The sequence below is a fragment of the Nerophis ophidion genome, linkage group LG27, assembly GCF_033978795.1.
Source record: "Nerophis ophidion isolate RoL-2023_Sa linkage group LG27, RoL_Noph_v1.0, whole genome shotgun sequence".
Classification (NCBI taxonomy): Eukaryota; Metazoa; Chordata; class Actinopteri; order Syngnathiformes; family Syngnathidae; genus Nerophis; species Nerophis ophidion.
Window position 1 is genome coordinate 1,992,806 of NC_084637.1, and position 18,712 is coordinate 2,011,517.

General features: G+C 39.4%; 1 protein-coding gene across 5 annotated transcripts in view; it reads right to left on the reverse strand.

The window, feature by feature from the left end:
* The window catches only part of map3k2 (mitogen-activated protein kinase kinase kinase 2), a 31,246-nt gene that overhangs the window by 11,608 nt on the left and 926 nt on the right, over window positions 1-18,712 (reverse strand). For 2 of the 5 annotated variants that reach the window (XR_009804600.1, XM_061889307.1), the window contains exons 2-10: window positions 13,707-13,783; window positions 9,772-9,890; window positions 6,482-6,522; window positions 6,310-6,409; window positions 6,091-6,204; window positions 3,040-3,136; window positions 731-861; window positions 567-646; window positions 423-493 (exon numbers count right to left, since the gene is read on the reverse strand). Coding sequence is in view for 4 of the 5 variants with exons in the window: in XM_061889307.1 (XP_061745291.1) it covers window positions 423-493; window positions 567-646; window positions 731-861; window positions 3,040-3,136; window positions 6,091-6,204; window positions 6,310-6,409; window positions 6,482-6,522; window positions 9,772-9,890; window positions 13,707-13,713 (760 nt within the window). In the remaining variant the exon portion in view is untranslated. Of the gene's footprint in view, window positions 1-422; window positions 494-566; window positions 647-730; window positions 862-3,039; window positions 3,137-6,090; window positions 6,205-6,309; window positions 6,410-6,481; window positions 6,523-9,771; window positions 9,893-13,706; window positions 13,784-18,712 lie in introns of those variants that run through there. The other 3 variants (XM_061889309.1, XM_061889308.1, XM_061889310.1) reach the window with 3 other exon arrangements.

Consider the following 18,712-nt stretch of genomic DNA (forward strand, 5'->3'; position numbering starts at 1 on the left):
TCATTACTGGGAAGGAAAGTTATGCTAATGTCTGAGATTCGAGCGAGTGATTGCTGATTGTCCACCATCTTTGTCAAAATGTTGTGGGTTATAACACTAACCAGGGCAGCACGGCTTAGTGGGAAAAGTCGGAAGCATTCATTGCACAAACAGTAGTTTCTTTTTCACTATGATTCTCGCTGAAAGGACAGGAGAGGACATGAGTGTGCTTTAGTTTGTGGGAGAATGAATTATTGCTGGTTAGTAGGGGATGAAATATACAAATTAATTTATAACACTTATTTAAAATGTATTTTTGTAGATTTGCCTTTTGATATTCTGTCTCGATCTGATTAACAAAAATGACTTAAAAAAAAAAAAAACACTTAAAAAAATCAACAGGTGATGAAATAATGACTTCCTCCACCGTATATACACAGTACCTGCACCTGAAAAGTCCTGGTGGTTGTCAGGGTAGCTCTGTGCTCTTGGCATCCTCGACTTTGGGTAGTCGCTGTTTAACAGACGAACATGTCAGTCAAGTATGGTAATATGCAAGCTCATTTCGCCTGCCAATGTGTCTTAACCTGTCCAGAGGGCTGTCCAAAGAAGGACAACTACCAGACGCAGAGTTTTCCGGACTGCTCATGCTCAATGGGTCCAGCATCTGAGGAAAAAAGTATGCACTCATGATACTTCCACCCATGCACATAGAATTGGAAGGTTTAAGCACTGAACTGAAGAGGAGCACCTGGTCCATGCTTTCTGGAATGAACTCTCCTTCGCTGTTGATACTTGTAAAGGATCCATTCCTCGCCACCTGCTGGAGTGCGTCAGGAATATATCCAGGTGGAGGAGAGCTACGATCCGCTGAATGAGATCCTGAACCAGTTAGACACAATGTTTATTTCTATATCAAAATGTTGTGCCTCTGAAACACTTGGATTTACTGACGGCAACAGTGACACGCAGCCCTTGAACACAGGCCCTTTTCCACAACAGGAACCTTTTCAGAAACTTTACCATTTACCCGGGTAAATGAAGTATCCTCTGTGTTTCCACCAAAAACTACCTGGGTAGATTTGGTTATTCAGTAACTATTTTTAGTTCCTAGTAGCGAGGTGGGACTTTTGAAAGGTTCTATGAACCTTAAGCCTGGTGTTTACACTTGCATCACGTAACGCTTGTCAGCGAGGCCGTCTTGTCCCCTCCCCCTGCATACCTTCCCGCAAGCCCTGCGTGCACCTTCCAAAAATTCTAGGTTCATGCCGACGCAGACCACAGAGCTCTGATTGGTCAGCTTTTGAAGAGGAGGGTCAACGACCATTGGACAGCATACTCAAGGTTTGAAATGCACAAATTGTTCTACGAAATAAAACAACAGTGAATAAATATTTGCATGAAAACGGTTATTGTGTACTTAATATCTCGATGCGTTTTAGAATTCAATTACTGAATGTGCCGTTTTTCATTTAATTTTGATGTTATAGCATCCAAAAGAAGTCACAAAGTCTGACATTCTTTTTTCAACTTTTATTGCAATAAATCCATAACACATGACCATAAATATTAACACAGGCATGTTTCATTAATAGTTATTTAACAATTGTATTTATTTATGATTACATGATAGTTTTCTCTTGTCCAATGTCCCGAATGTCCATATAGCGATGCAAATAGGAATAACGTCCTTTGCCACGACTCGTTAAAAAGTTGCAGAGTCCATCTTCACAAATATCTTTTTATCTGGTTTATGAATAAAAGAGTCCATTAAAAGTGAAATCCTGATTTTGAATGATTAGTTCGAGTGTAGACAAAAATGTTACTGTTGCGGTTTTCGTCACTCTTCACGAGAAGGTAAATATTTAGTCGTCAACAGCTGTGGTTGTTATGTCAGGACATACTGCTTCTTAGTGTTTTGGAAGAGAATTACACATCTGGCGCCCCCCACCAGGGAAGAACTATAAATCAAACGAGACGCCGTCAGAGGGCACGCAAGCTACGTGACGCATGAGTATATTCAAGCCTTTAGAGTGGGCGGGCTGTGCTGTCGACCGCTGATTGGTTAAACACAGAAAGGGGGTGATTCTAAAACTTTGTATTTAAAGTTTCAACCGCAATTACAGTATGCGATGACTACTTGTTTATTTAAATGAGTGTGCAGTTTAAAGCTGTTTATGGGGTATGCACCTAATAACGTTGGTCGCAACCCGCCATAAAACGAATCAGAAGAAGAATGCTGTTTTATATTCTTTCCCAAATTCAGTTCAATAGGCGAAGCTACGAAAGGTGGACTGACTTTCTTTTTTTTCTTACACATATTTACAGAGGAATACAACATTTTCAGCCAGACTTCAAAGCGGCGACTTCGATTCTGACCTTATAGCTAAATGACGAGTAGAACAAAAGCAAATTAAAAATATTAAACTATTTACTTTTTTTACATGCAGTACAAATAGTAAGTGACACGCCTCTCGTGTAGTGATTCGTCTCAACTCGAGTGAACCGAATGCTAATGCTCACACGCTAAATCTGATGTGTTTATTTTGTTGCCGCAGGATAAACACTGACATTTGTTCTTTATATGTTGCTATTTACAGTTGAAATAGACCATAAGGGATCGCCTGACCCCCTGATGAATTCATCATTAGCTCGGGGGACCACTTTCTGATGTTAATGTAAAATCCGGTAAAACTTCGAAAACGAAATCATAGTTTTGTATAATATTGATTTGTAGTTTATTTACCTACACTTTTAGTAAAATCAATATCACCTAATATTGTCTGTTACTTTATATGGTATCAGTGTAGAAATATATTTAAAAAAAACACTACTTCATCCACCTGATTTGTAAAACTTACTCTAAACTGTGAAATGCGGTGGACAAACAAACCACACAGGTCACCATGAACCTATAGTTCCAGGAACCAAAGGTTTCAAGAACTTAAAGTTCCTGTAATTTAGGCGGAAAAAGACCTAATGTCAGCTAATTCTGTTAGCATGACAACTGGGTAGCAAAACCTCATAGGTGATTCGGTAGAAATATTGTCATTTTCCTACCTAATGATCCAAGTAAGCTCTTCTTATCTGGGACTCTGAATCCTGTGTTGTCCAACTCCTCAGAGGAAGGCAGAAGGCCCATATTGCAGGAAGAGTTCTGTAAAAACAGAAAAAGGTCAAAGCTATAAACATTAAAAATGCACATTGTAAATTCCACCTCAAACTGAAAATTGTAACACTGAAGTTGTACAATGTATCCACCATATAAGCTGTTTAACAAGACTGATCTGTTTCTTACTCATCTTTACAAAGACAAACCTAATAAGTTATAATTGATTGAATAAAGACTGTCAAAGTCATTCATTATTGTAGTCGTAAGTTCAGCATGTCACAGTAAATGATTATATATTAGATCCCCCCATTTTCTCAATTCAGCATTTACGTCCCGATAAATGTATGAGTACCAAAAAATGTGCTGCAAGCTGGTGGTGAATGCTTAAAGTGGCCTAGCAGTCAGCCAGAGCTTCTGAAGTGCTGCGTTGAGACAAGGCGCCTACGTTCACAGCAAGCTGCAAAGTGCGTGCCATGGAGGGCAGACTAGTCACACCAAACTCCACCGTATCTTTTGCCATAATGTGTGCGTTGTCCCTGACCAAAACGTGGGCTTTCGCCATGGGGTGGTTTTTGTTGTATTTTTTTTTTCCGGCGGGGTCTTTAAAGGCCTACTGAAATGAGATGTTCTTATTTAAACGGGTATAGCAGGTCCATTCTGTGTCATACTTAATCATTTCGCGATATTGCCATATTTTTGCTGAAAGGATTTAGTAGAGAACATCCACGATAAAGTTCGCAACTTTCGGTGATAAGACAAATGCCCTGCCTCTACCGGAAGTCGCAGACGATGACGTCGCAAGTGTGGGGGCTCTTCACATATTCACATTGATTTTAATGGGAGCCTCCAACAAAAAGTGCTATTCGGACCGAGAAAACGACAATTTCCCCATTAATTTGAGCGAGGATGAAAGATTCGTGTTTGAGGATATTGATAGCGAGGGACTAGAAAAAAAAAAAAAAGAAAAAAAAAAAACAACACGCAATTGCATTGGGACGGATTCCGATGTTTTTAGACATATTTACTAGGACAATTCTGGGAAATCCCTTATCTTTCTATTGTGTTGCTAGTGTTTTAGTGAGTTTAACAGTACCTGATAGTCGGAAGGTTGTGTCCACGGGTGTGTTGACGCGCAGTGTCTCAGGGGAGTCGACAGCAGCTATGGACGGCATAAGCTCAGCTTTTCTCCGGTAAGAACTGACTTTTTAACCACAATTTTCTCACCAAAACCTGCTGGTTGACATTCCGTCGTGTTTCCTGTTCGCTTGACCGCGCTCTGATCCATAGTAAATTTTCACCTCCAGGAATTTTAAACAAGGAATCACCATGTGTTTGTGTGGCTAAAGGCTAAAGCTTCCCAACTCCATCTTGCTACTTTGACTTCTCCAATATTAATTGAACAAATTGCAAAAGATTCAGCAACACAGATCTCCAAAATACTGTGTAATTATGCCGTTAAAGCAGACGACATTTAGCTGTGTGTGTGCATAGTGCTCATACTTCCTAAAAACCCGTGACGTCTTGCGTACACGTCATCATTACACGACGATTTCAAGACGAAACTCCTGGGAAATTTAAAATTTTAATTTAGTAAACTAAAAAGGCCGTATTGGCATGTGTTGCATTGTTAATATTTCATCATTGATATATAAACTATCAGACTGCGTGGTGGCTAGTAGTGGCTTTCAGTAGGCCTTTAAGCGACAACTGTGTAGTACTACTTTTTTACGGTCTTTGCTTTTAATCCATCTTCCGCTTGTATCATGTATCTCTTTATTATTCTTGAAAAGGGGAGAGGTTGTCAAATTGAATAGAATAGAATAGAAAGTACTTTATTGATCCCTGGGGGACATTCAGCACCACAGTTCGCTCACAATGGATATTAATAATAATAATATATATCATATATGAATAATATAAATATATCCTACATTTAAGTTCAGTCAAGAAGGAACATATGTACTATACGGTCTGATGGCTGTCGCCTGCTTTTGCTCGTATTAAAGGAAGACGTCTTGGTTCTTTTTCGCATAACCAACTTTTTGCAGTCATTGCAAATTGCCAGCTTTTTTTTTATCCGCCAGCGACACTTTAAAACAATCCCAAACCATAGACATGGTGTCGTTAGTCACCAAGCGAGCTCGCTTGTTAGCCGGGCTACAGCACCGGCAAAAAGACACTCTTGGTGTTGTTATGCTCCTCTCATGCTGCAGTCGTGCTGCAACTCCTGTGTTGTGTGTGGGAGAGCGGAGGGGCTGCTGACTGGGAGACGCAACTGCTCCGTACTTCTCCCTACGTCCGTATACCGATCCGTACAGCGGTGTTTTAAAAAGTCATTATTTTCACTTTTTGAAACCGGTAATTTCCGATACTACATTTTAAAGCATTTATCGGCCGATAATATCGGCAGGCCGATATGACATCTCTACCTACTAAGGGTGCTTTTTTAAAAGAGAGTGATTTATCTGTACCTGGAGGAATATGCCACAACGCGGGCTACGACAGGAAGAGAACCAGCATGACAACACATAAGCACTTCTGTTGTTTTGCTGCTATACATTGAAGTTAATTCAGCACTTAGCATGGCTTCTTATCTCCTCCTACTCTCTTGCTTAGTGTCGCATGTTTACCTATTCCTCCATTCCTTTAGTGATGATGCTACTTGAAAGAAATGTAGTTTATTCACTGTCATGGAGCATTAGAGTAAAAGAAGCGCTAGGCACTGTGGATGGACAGACATTAACTGCATTCGACATTAGGACGCTACATTGCATTGACAACATGTCCGTTGCATCCTGTTGCAGCTTGTCTCCCTTAGTTTTGCAACACACAGCACCGATCTTGATTCTATCAATATATTGTAGGCCAAAATGTTATAGCTTCTATCAAATATTGTTCATATTGAGCAACCCTAACCAGGGATTCTCAAAGTGTAGCACAAGTTGAGATCACATTATATCTCCTGGTATATTTTTGGTGTGTGACTAAAGCCAAATGACCTGTGAGGAGAGCTGCAGCACCAAGAGGATCTTCAGACTTTTCATGTGAATGCTCCGATCCAGCAGCTCCACTGCCTTGTCCAAGTCATCCTGAACGGTCAGTGGAATCACCAGCTGCAGTAGCCAGCGGACAACATTAACAAAGAGAGCTGAGTGAGTGTGTTGCTTATCTTAAATGACAGACCGGGCTAATAATGGTCTCAAACGTTTTGGTTTTACCTCGTTGTTGCTGTAGTGAAGATCCATCATCTGACCAAAAGCCACCTTAGCTTTTGCCCTCAGGTCGTCCAACTTGAGAGGCCGACGGAATTGCAAAATTCTACGAAAATAAAGAGGTCAGAGGTAGAGGGGTGCGCAGAATAGCACAGGTAATGAACAAAGTGTGTCTCACCTCTTCTCGCCTTTAAACTCGAATTTTACTCTGATGTCATTCTGTCCCAAATGCAAACATGGAGAAAAAGTTAAACTTTAGGAGGAATTTTAAGGAAAAGCTTTGTATTTTCTTAAATTAATTGAGTTGTGGTGTCATTTGTAAAGCTTTACAGTAATAAATACAAACTGAATATATATGTCTACTGTTTTTCTGGTCAATATATACAAACATTATTTATAGTGACATTAAATTTCAGCTAACTGTTGCCATGACAACAACATGATGTGAGGGCACGTCAATACCGCAAATACTGTACGCTGCATTGTTACTGCAATTCAATCTATGTTCCATCACACAGTGTGAACATGAAGTAAATCAGTGTGGCTTGCATTCATCATAAGAATGGAAATTGTACAGTGACATGCTCTGGGATGTACAGTAGGTCAATCTCCTCTATGCGCAGTAACTCGGGCTGCACTCTATTACCTCTTTTCCAGGATAGCAAATTTAAGTAATGGTGTTGAGTAGCTGAGTCGAGCCAGTTCTAAGACGGCTATACCACAAACTCACTCCACCTGTTTCACTTTACATGTTCTTGGGGCACAAATATCATTGCGTCACAGGGTTTAATATTAAGTAAAGTATGTATGTGTTTAGTCGACTGTAGGAAGCAATGCGTTTCTGTGATGCTTGCTTGGGGTTATGCCTAATTTAGCCACAAATGGCCATCCAAATACAGAAAACTTGCTCAAATGAAATTAATGTGATCACTAATCAGTCCTCACACAAGCAAGGAAAGACAGTCATCGCTTTGCACAATACAAATGATCTGAAAATCCCGAAATAAGACAGGAACAAAGCAGCGATAGAACAGTGTAGACGTGATAGATTTCAAACATAGGACAGGCAAATTAGTGCAAAGGTTCCCTTTTGTTTTCTGTCATGACCAGCCCCAGGGGACATTTTTTTTTATTGAATTATTGAAAAACTGTGACACTTTTTTTTTCTCCCATTTTTAATAATTTGAACATAAATATCTAAAACCTTTACTGTATACTCAAAAGACCTATTCTTAAATATTGTTCACAAATCTGTCTAAGCAAACATTTCTTCTTTGCCAAAATAATCCATCCCATTTCACAGGTGTGGCATATCAAGGTGCTGATTAAATAGCATGATTATTGTACAGGTGTGCCTTAGGCTGCCCACAATAAAAGGCCACACTGAAATGTGAGGTTTTATCACACAGCACAATGCTAAAGATGTTGCAAATTTTGGCATGCTGACTGCAGGAATGTCCACCTGAGTTGTTGCCCGTGAATTGAATGTTCATTTCTCTACCATAAGCTGCCTACGAAGAAGTTTCAGAGATTTTGGCAGTACATCCATGATCACTTGCATGATCGTCTTAGACCAGCCACCCTGACAGCTGCTGCAACAGTCGGTTTACTTAACAAAATAGTCATTGCAAAAACTGTGAAAAAAACATTTCAAGGAAGCTCAACTGAATGCTCGTCGTCCTCATCGGGGTCTCACTCTGAATGCAGTTCGTTGTAACCAACTTGAGTGGGCCAATGTCTGGCAAGTTGGAGAGGTGTTCTCTTTACGGGTTTCACTGTTCAGGGCAAACGGCAGACAGTGTGTGTGGCGTCGTCTGGGAGAGCGATTCGCTGATGTCAACATTGTGAATCAAGTGGCACATGGTTGGGATGAGGTTATGGTATGGACAGGCATATGTTATGGACAACAGCGGCGGTATAACTCGGTTGGTAGAGCGGCCGTGCCAGCAACTTGAGGGTTGCAGGTTCGATCCCCGCTTCAGCCATCCTAGTCACTGCCGTTGTGTCCTTGGGCAGGACACTTTACCCACCTGCTCCCAGTGCCACCCACACTGGTTTAAATGTAAAAATTAGATATTGGGTTTCACTATGTAGAGCGCTTTGAGTCACTCTAGAAAAAGCGCTATATAAATATAATTCACTTCACTTCACAACGAACGCAAGTGCATTGTATTGATGGCATTTTGAATGCACAGATATACCGTATTGAGATTCTGAGGCCCGTTTTTCTGCCACTCACCCGAGACCATCACCTCATGTCGCAGCATGACAATGCATAGCCCCATGTTGCAAGCATTAGTACAACATTTCTGGAAGCTGAAAACATCCCAGTTCTTGCATGGCTACTATACTCAATGGACATGACACCTATTAAGCATGTTTGGGATGCTGTGTATCGGCGTATACGACAGCGTGTTCCACTTCCTGCTAATATTCAACAACTTGGCACAGCCATTGAAAAGGAGTGGACCAACATTCCACAATCAACCTGATCAACTCTATGCCAAGGAGATGTGGTTGTACTGCGCAAGGCAAATAGGGGTCACACCAAATAGTGACTGCTTTTCCGACCCCATTAAAACAGAACTGCACGATTCCGAGTGGCGTTTTATCGTGGGAAGCCTCATGCAGACCTGTGCAATACTCATGCTGTCTAATCAGCATCTTGATATGCCACACCTGTGAAGTGGAATGGATTATCTTGGCAAAAAAGAAGTGCTCACCAACACAGATTTGTTAACAATATTTGAGAAGAATAGGTCGTTTGTGTATGAAGTAAAAGTTTTACATCTTTGAGTTCAACTCGTTAAAAGGAACAAAAACAAAAGGGTTGAAGTTTATATTATTGTTCAGTATATTTATATGTATGTGTTCAGCTGCTTGTTGATTTGCACTTGCTCCAGATAAAGTGCTTATTCTAAAAATGATATCATACCCAAGGGCTACAGTAATAGCCACGCAAAAAAGTTTGTCTGTCTCTTTATGGGCCCTTGACTGAAACTTAGCTAATCAATGGCAGCTCATCTTTTGAGGATGGAAGTTCCTGGCTGTAAATTAGCTGGAAATAGGCTGGCATTCAGCCTGTAGGGGAACTTTAGATGGCTACTACTGTATGTACACTTCTTCATATTTACTTGTCTGGGTGTTCATTAATTTGAGCACTGCTGTCACCAACCCAGAGGCTTGTGAAAGACATTAATACTGGAAGTCATATCATATAAAGCTAATTTGACCTTCTGAAGAGCGTAACACTGTTTAGCGGTGACATGTACAACAGCCAGGACGGGATGTAACTCTACCCCACCAAAGAGTTTGCTACTCGGTAGACAAAAACCACAAAAAATGTGTCATCAACCCCGTGGCATGTTTACTATTAAAAACAAAAGATATGCCAGAACTTTTGGAACCTACGCTCACCTAACCCAGCAACAGCTATAACGGAAGAGGGTATGTTCAAACAGTGCTTACCAGGTTCTTGGGCGAGGAGGCTTTGGGTTTGCCCAGGTCCGACAGGAACCCAGCAGGACGGCTGGAGCGGTGGAGTTCTGCCAGGTCCTGCATGATTGACTGCAGTGCCTCCTGCTCATCTGTTCATTTCATTTAAGACAAAAAAAAGAAAAGACAAATAAATACCTTTTAATTAGGTAGAAAATAAAAATGAGAAAACTCTCAGAGTAAAAGTCATTTTTGGAGGCAGCAAACTACTATCTTAAATTCTTGTATATGACTCGCATTATAAAAATTTTATTGCAGGTGAGAACATTTTAGCGGATCTGCAGTTGGTATTTAATGCTAGCGAGTTGTTTGTCTAAATTGCAAACGCAACTCCTACTATTACTATATTTTTTAAAATGTTGTTTTATCATCAAAAATATACACGACTTAGAATATGTATATATTAAAAGGAGCCATATGTAAAAATGTCATGTCAAGTCATCGTTGAATGGTCCTGATACGTCAAAAGGTATTAATAAATCATGTTCTTTTCTAATTCCTTTACAACTAATAACAGTAGTTCAGCCGAGATATGCTCATTTTAAAATTAGATCTACACGCCCAAAATCTTATTGTTTTCATTTCGATGACCCGCCCTCCACTGTTTGACCAATTAGAAAGTCACTGAGTGTGTTACATCCAGGTTTCCAGTTATGCACCGCCACCTTTGTCTGGCTACTGCCACTGGTAAAATTACTAAACATGTCAGACCTTAGTAAATCTAAAAGGCCTCGTTACAATTCTCAACTTATTCATGACAAAACGAGGATTTGTATCGGGGATACCTTTGAAAGATGGAGAATATTGAAGGCGGACAAGATTTTTTCGTCTGATGCCAAACTTGCTCATTTCCTCCTTGATATGTGAGTAAGGCATTTATGTTTTTTGTATTACTTGTACTAAATGGGAATGGACATTTCGAATGTAAACTACAGTATCCAATACAGTGTATGATCTTTTCTAACAAAGCTAGTATGTTGGTGCAACCAATGCTTAGCATAGTAGCCCGGTCAATGACACATCGACATATAGGCTAAGGGGGAAAATATATGCTCGCTGGCATGTATGTCGATGTGTAATCGAGCTGACGGGGAAAAATGTATTATGGACAAATAAAAGCGGCGTGAACATGGGTAGTGTCAGTGCCTATTTCCTTCTCAATATGCTGATACGCTGAGGAAATGTGTTCCAACATTAGCACGGCTGTCATCATGGCAAAGTGAAAGACAGCCAAATCACATGATGAAATCATTCCTCATTCGTGTTTGCATATTGTGGACTACGTGTACCAAAATGATATGGCAATCTGAAACATTTCAAACAGTAGCCTAAGCCTCCTCTACTTATTTTCACCAGTGTAACCATTGCTAGCATTGATTGTAGTTCGCTATAGTCTTTGTTTTCAAATAGTACTGACTGTAACCATATGCTTGCCATTTGTTGTGATATTGTACGCAGGCATGACATACTTTTTCTAAAAAATAGCCTAATTTCTGTGTAAAATCTCTTCCTACATATAGCTCCCTTAAGGTTAGTGCCAATTACTGTGCTGTAACACATGATCATACTTTATTTCTAAGTGTTAATAACAATTAGTATCAACTAAGAGTGTAACAATTAATAAATATATTGATTGATATCCCTAAAATTCAACTATTTGGATCTGTGCTCGGCAAGTTGGCGTTCTGGAAGATAAGTGTAATAGCCATCTTTCCGGTGGTCGCTGGAGGGATAAGAATGTTTGTCTATTGAATGAGGCGCTTGACTCCTGAGTGAATTTGAAGTGTATTTAATTGGTTTGCAAAATAAGATGACTAACACTAGATAAAACTAAATTAAATATATAGCCAAATCAAGCGAAGCGTTAAACAAAAAGGGTGGCGCCCAAACATATCTTCTCCTCCTGTCCTTGTCCTCTTTCCTCTATGCTGTTTCCACCTTCCTCCTGTTTCCTTCCCCACAGGTGGATGTGCTGTCCTTAAATACCTTGTTACACACACACATCAATGCCCATGTGACCTACATCTCCTAAAGACACAACCACACACACTGCTCCTCAAACCCATAAATCTGTCTCCAACACACCAGCCCTTATAATTATTGATACCTACAATAATTGAAAACAAAAATAGGAGACGTGAAAATTTACAAAGTATTCCTAAAAAAGGTCACAAAAGTACCAAAGATGTCCCAAAAAATCCCCCCAAAATATGCAGAAAAGTGTAAAAAGGTTAACCACAGTGTTTTTATGGAGACAAGTATTGTCCTGATAATGGAGCTGACCACCATTGAGAGATCATTTTGGGAGTCTTTCAGGTCTCCATGTGCCTTGGAGGATTTGCCAGAAGATTATCCTCATCGACCATCTGCTGATACTGCCATCCTCAGGGAAGATACTGAAATGTTCCTCCCAGCCCTACTCAAAAACAGTGCTCAGCGCTCAGTTTGTGGCGGCTGCGCCTCTTCTTCATCCTTCTTTTCCTCTTCCTGAATGGCAGCCTAGGTATTTGCTCTCGGCTGGATGGATGCCGTTGAAATAGAAGTCAGTGTCAGAAGTCTTCCTGGTCTGGAGCAACATTTGCTAGTGCTCCTCTTCCTTGCAGCTCCTCAAGCTCATGGTAGCTTCTGCTCCAAACCTTGATGTGCTGCTGCTCATCTGCCCCACACTCCCTCCAGCCTGCCTGCAGTCAGCTTCCTACCTCCTCCAAAGACATGCACCTGGGGATAGGCCCCTCCCACCTCCAAAGACATGCACCTGGGGATAGGCCCCTCCCACCTCCAAAGACATACACCTGGGGATAGGTTGATTGGCAACACTAAATGGTCCCTAGTGTGTGAATGTGAGTGTGAATGTTGTCTGTCTATCTGTGTTGGCCCTGTGATGAGCTGGCGAGTTGTCCAGGGTGTACACCGCCTTTTGCTCAAATGCAGCTGAGATAGGCTCCAGCGCCCCCCCACCCACCCCCGCGACCCCGAAGGGAATAAGTGGTAGAAAATGGATGGATGGAGTTATTGAAATATCTTGTGTGACATCATGCACAAAAAGTTCACTTTATTTGTTTTAAACTATCATAGTGGCGTTCTGTACAAAAAGTGCACTTTAATTTAGTGTTGTTTTGATAATAATCGTTTTAATAATAAGCTTGTTTTAAAATGTCTGACAATCTTGCACTTTCTGTTTTGAAATGACATGAATGTTTAACTGCTTAATAACTGTTTAATAAATACAGTTTTGGAAAATTGACTTAGTTGTGGTTTCCCTCTCTGCATGAAAGTTCAAAATGAGCATATATTAATGCAGTATAAAGAACAATGTTTTAATGTAGACACATAAAATCCTCATACTGCTGTGATTATATGCATCAAGTGTTCATTCAAGGCAGGGGCAAAATATCGAGATATATATCGTGTATCGTGACATGGCCTAAAAATATGGAGATACTACAAAAAGGCCATATCGCCCAGCCCTAGTATCGATAATGAAATGTTTTATAATTCCACGAGAGTGTTGCAGCGGCACACGCACATCTGTGCGCTTTATATTACCATACCATACCAATATTGGCACTTAAACATGCAAAAGAGTTTTCTTAGCTCGGTAGTGTTTGCTGATTTTAGAAATAATGTACACTTCACTGGACATGTAAGACATCACCATGTTGCTGAACATGTTAGAATTCTATGAGAGTTGGCTTTCAGCAGCAAAGGCGTCATTGTACATTTAGTATTTATAATAAACATAACGGAGGTGTAATGCCACAAAGTCAGCTGTTGCTGCTTTTTTCAGGCTTCTGATTGGACAGAATGTGCATGACAAGCAGGTGTGTGCGTTCGTGTGGCCATTTTTGAAAATCTCCTTGTACGTGTGGACATGGCCTAGGTTTAATCCAGTAAACAGCTATACATACCCATCATAACGACACGGCTATCGACCCAAGCCAAGAGTCCAGGAAGAAGGATTCTCCCATCAAAGGGATTCCTTTTCCTGTAAGAACACACACAACACACAAGTTGGAGCAGGACTTGGCTTGCCTCATTAGAACAACATGCAGTCTTCAAGCAGCACCATGTAACAGTAGATTATCAGCAACAGTGCATTTTACTACCACCAAAACACGTTGCTGGTTTCCACCAGACGTACGGACTCAGACATTTTGAGCGAACAAGCATATTTGTAGCATGACGTCAATTAAAAACAGAGTGGAAATGCTGGATACATGCGCTGTTTATGCATATAGAAATAGGGACAATATGGATTTTAGTAAAAGTTATTTTAGAGTTAAATAAAATAGTCCATCATGAATGGGAAAAAGTTGTTGAAAACAAATAAACACAGAGAAAGGTTGCTGCTTTGTCAAGCTCTTGTCAAGTGGAGCCAGGGGAGCAACACATTGAGTTTGTAGTGACCACTTTGTCAAGTTCTGTATAAGCTTGAAATAAACCAATTTTCTTATTCTCCATAAACTTAATATAACTAATATTAATAAAAACGATCAATAAATCGCTCGTAGCCTCCCCATTCCATGGCAAGGACATACTGTATTTGGTATCGCTAAATATTGTTGGAATGTAAACATTAACACTATTAAAGCAACTGTAGGCGCCAAATTATTATGATTATATATGATTCATTAGAAATGATGCTGAGTGCCAAGCAGGGAGGCAATGGGTCCCATTTTATAGTCTTTGGTATAACTCGGGATGACTGCAAACCGGAAATAAAAAGTTTTAGTAAAATATGTAGGTTCCTACTGTGGAAATATCGGTCATACTGAATCATTGTGGTATCGTGTCAGTTGGAATGTACGTGACAGTCATTTTTTGACGCTGGAACTCATGGGAAATGTGGTCTTCCTTCAGCCAAAACACTACCACTGGCGCTGCCAAACTCAACAAAAACAAAGTTTTTAAATGGGGCCTCAAGTGATAATTAACTAGTGTCAAAAAGTAGCAATCATGCTGACATCCCAAACTTCTAGTAGACGTGCTCTTTTTTCACTCATTCACTCATCTGTTTCACTGTTACAAGCTCCGGAATTTGCATGCACGTTGCACAGCCCATTAATCTTTTTTTTTCCGATGATTATATTTTCATGATCGTGAGAAGCCAAAATCAAAATCTAAATTGGATTGTCCAGCCCAACCAAATACCCTTCCAAAAATAACAGGAAGTAGGAAGCTTCACCTGCAGTAAACATGCTCTTTTTTCACTCCTTCGCTCCTCACCTGTTTCACCGTACAGGCTTCAGAATTTGCATTTATGTCATGCGGCACATTAATCTTTTTGTTTTCAATTATTATATTTTCATGATCAAAATGTTATTGTCTCTTCCTACCATAAAAATAATAGGAACATAGGAAACTTCACCTGCAGTGTTTAGTATACAGTATTTATTTTACAATCACACACTGCTAAAAAGTTATTGCATTGATCTGACCTCATTGAATCGTTCAAAACGTACTGTTTTAAAAAAATGAGATTGTCACTGAATCGTACAGATAACCACAAATATTGAATCATATCGAATCGTTGCTAAAGATTGCCTTGTGTGAGTCCGCCATTGTAGTCCACACTGTGACTTTCTTTTTTGTTATCCTCTTGTTGTGGTGTAGACTGTTGCCATTTCTAATAAAAACCTAGTGTATAGTTGGAAATGATATCTGTCAGGAGACTCTATATGGCAGGGCTAAAAACTACAACATGTGGCCGTAGAGAAGAGACAGTTGAAGTGGCACGTAAATAAGACACGCCAACAAAACTGGGCATTCTGAACAGTCGGACACAAAGAAAGGTTTTAAATGTAGGAAAAAAAAAAAAATCATAATATGACCCTTTTAAAAAGTTAAAGTACTAATGATTGTCTCACACACACACACACACACACACACACACACACACACACACACACACACACACACACACACACACACACACACACACACACACACACACACACACACACACACACGGGTGAGATTATTATCTGCATTTGACCCATCCCCTTGTTCACCCCCTGGGAAGTGATCACCAAAATGATTCGGGAATCATTTTGGTGATTTAACCCCCAATTCCAACCTTTGATGTGGAGTGCCAAGCAGGGAACCTGCTGTCTGGAAGACTATCCTGTGCTAATAAAGGCAAATAAACAGTAGCCATATCGAATGATTTCCTTATATGGGAGAACCTTAAGTCTCGTACACGGTTACATTGAGGGCCACATCGCGGTTATGGCCGCCCTAGGAGGGCCGCGTGTAATTTATGAATATAAATGTATAAGAATTCACCTCATGATATTATAAAATTAATTGCTATGAATTTGATTATATTTGTATTACACACGCTGTAAAAAAAATATTTGATTTTTCAGTAAAAAATAAACTGGCAGCTGAGTCGCCACAACTTCACCGTAAAATCTGATGGTTTTTACAGCATAAATGGAAAAACGATACTATAGTTTTGTTTTTTTACTGTAAAATCCTCGCAACTGAGCTGCCAGGTTTTTTTTAACTGCAAAGTCTATTGTCATTTCTACAGTGTACAATTTCATGAATAACTTGCTTTGCCGTAACTCAAGCAGATATTTATTTTGTTTTAATTTTAAAACATTTGAAATTAATGAGTATTATATTTTTTGCATTATTACATTATATAGTTAAAAATGTACTCAATAGCCTGCAATACAAGTATTTCTGTCTGTCACAATGAAAAGATTACATTTAGTAAATGACTAAATGCTTTATTGATTCATATTTCAGGGCTTTGGCAGGCCGCCTTTAATGATGTGGCCCCCAAGCCTTGAGTTTGACACCTGTGCTCCAGGTGATGTGGATGCAACAAAATAGTACAGCATCCCTTTTACATTGGACAGTAATGACATGCCGATGAATATGGTAAGTTTGAATTTGTGACTAGTTAAAGCATAGTGTTTTACTTCAAAAAAAAGACATGAATATGTGCTGGAACAGCCATGACAAAGTCAATAGATGTCACTGCTGACTATGTACATCTGGCTCCACAGGCCGCTCGTTGAGGACTTTGTAAGGGGGTCGCATTTATCAGCTGATTAAAGTATACTCCAACAGCATCACTCATTGACATACAACAATAATGACTAGGATTGATGTTGAGACTTGACATGCTTGCAAAATGATGTACAATGTGTTGGTAATGATGTACAATGTGTTGGTTATGATGGTAACGATGTGCAATGTGTTGGTAATGATGAACAATGTGTTGGTTGAGATGTACAATGTGTTGGTAATGATGGTAATGGTATACAATGTGTTGGTAATGATGGTGATGATGTACAATGTGTTGATAATGATGTACAATGTGTTGGTAATGATGCATAATGTGTTGGTAATGATGGTAATGATGTACAATGTGTTCATGATGTGCAATGTGTTGGTAATGACTCAACCAACACATTGTTCATCATTACCAATACATTGTACATCATTACCAACACATCGCACACGGTTACCATCATAACCAACACATTGTACTTTATTGCCAACACATTGTTAATGATGGTAATGATGTACAATGTATTGATAATGATGTACAATATGTTGATAATGATGTAAAATGTGTTAATGATGTGCAATGTGTTGGTAATGATGTACAATGTGTTGGTAATGATGTACAATGTATTGGTAATTGTGTAAAATGCGTTTTAATGATGTTAACGACGTACAATGTGTTGGTAATGATGTACAATGTGTTGGTAATTATGTACATTGTGTTGGTAATGATGTACAATATATTGATAATGATGTACCATGTGTTGGTAATGAGTTACAATGTGTTGTTAATGATGTGCAATGTGTTGGTAACGATGTACAATGGGTTGGTAATGATGGTAATGACGTACAGTGTGTTGATGATGATGGTAATGACATATAGTGTGTTCTTAATAATGTAGAATGTGTTGTTATTGATGGTAATGATGTAGAATGTGTTGGTAATGATGGTAATGATGTATGGTGTGTTGTTAATGATGTACAATGTGTAAATGATGTACATGATGTAGAATGTGTTGTAATGATGGTAATGACGTACGGTGTGCTGTTAATGATGTACGATGTGTTGGTAATGATGGTAATGACGTACAGTGTGTTGATGATGATGGTAATGACATATAGTGTGTTCTTAATAATGTAGAATGTGTTGTTATTGATGGTAATGATGTAGAATGTGTTGGTAATGATGGTAATGATGTATGGTGTGTTGTTAATGATGTACAATGTGTAAATGATGTACATGATGTAGAATGTGTTGTAATGATGGTAATGACGTACGGTGTGCTGTTAATGATGTACGATGTGTTGGTAATGATGGTAATGACGTACAGTGTGTTGTTAATGATGGAGAATGTGTTGGTAATGATGTAGAATGTGTCGGTAATGATGGTAATGACGTACAGTGTGTTGTCAGTGACGTACAATGTGTTGGTAATGATGTAGAATTTGTTGGTAATGATGCTAATGACGTACAGTGTGTTGTTAATGATGTAGTATGTGTTGGTAATTATGTAGAATGTGTTGGTAATGACGTACAGTGTGTTGGTGATGTACAATGTGTTGGTAATGATGTAGAATGTGTTGATAATGATGGTAATGACGTACAGTGTGTTGGTGATGATGTACAATGTGTTGGTGATGATGTACAGCGTGTTGGTAATGTTAATGACGTAGCATGTGTTGGTGATGATGTACAATGTGTTGGTAATGATGTAGAAAGTGTTGGTAATGATGGTAATGACGTACAGTGTGTTGGTGATGATGTACAATGTGTTGGTAATGTTGGTAATGACGTAGCATGTGTTGGTGATAATGTAGAATGTGTTGGTAATGATGTAGAAAGTGTTGGTAATGATGGTAATGACGTACAGTGTGTTGGTGATGATGTACA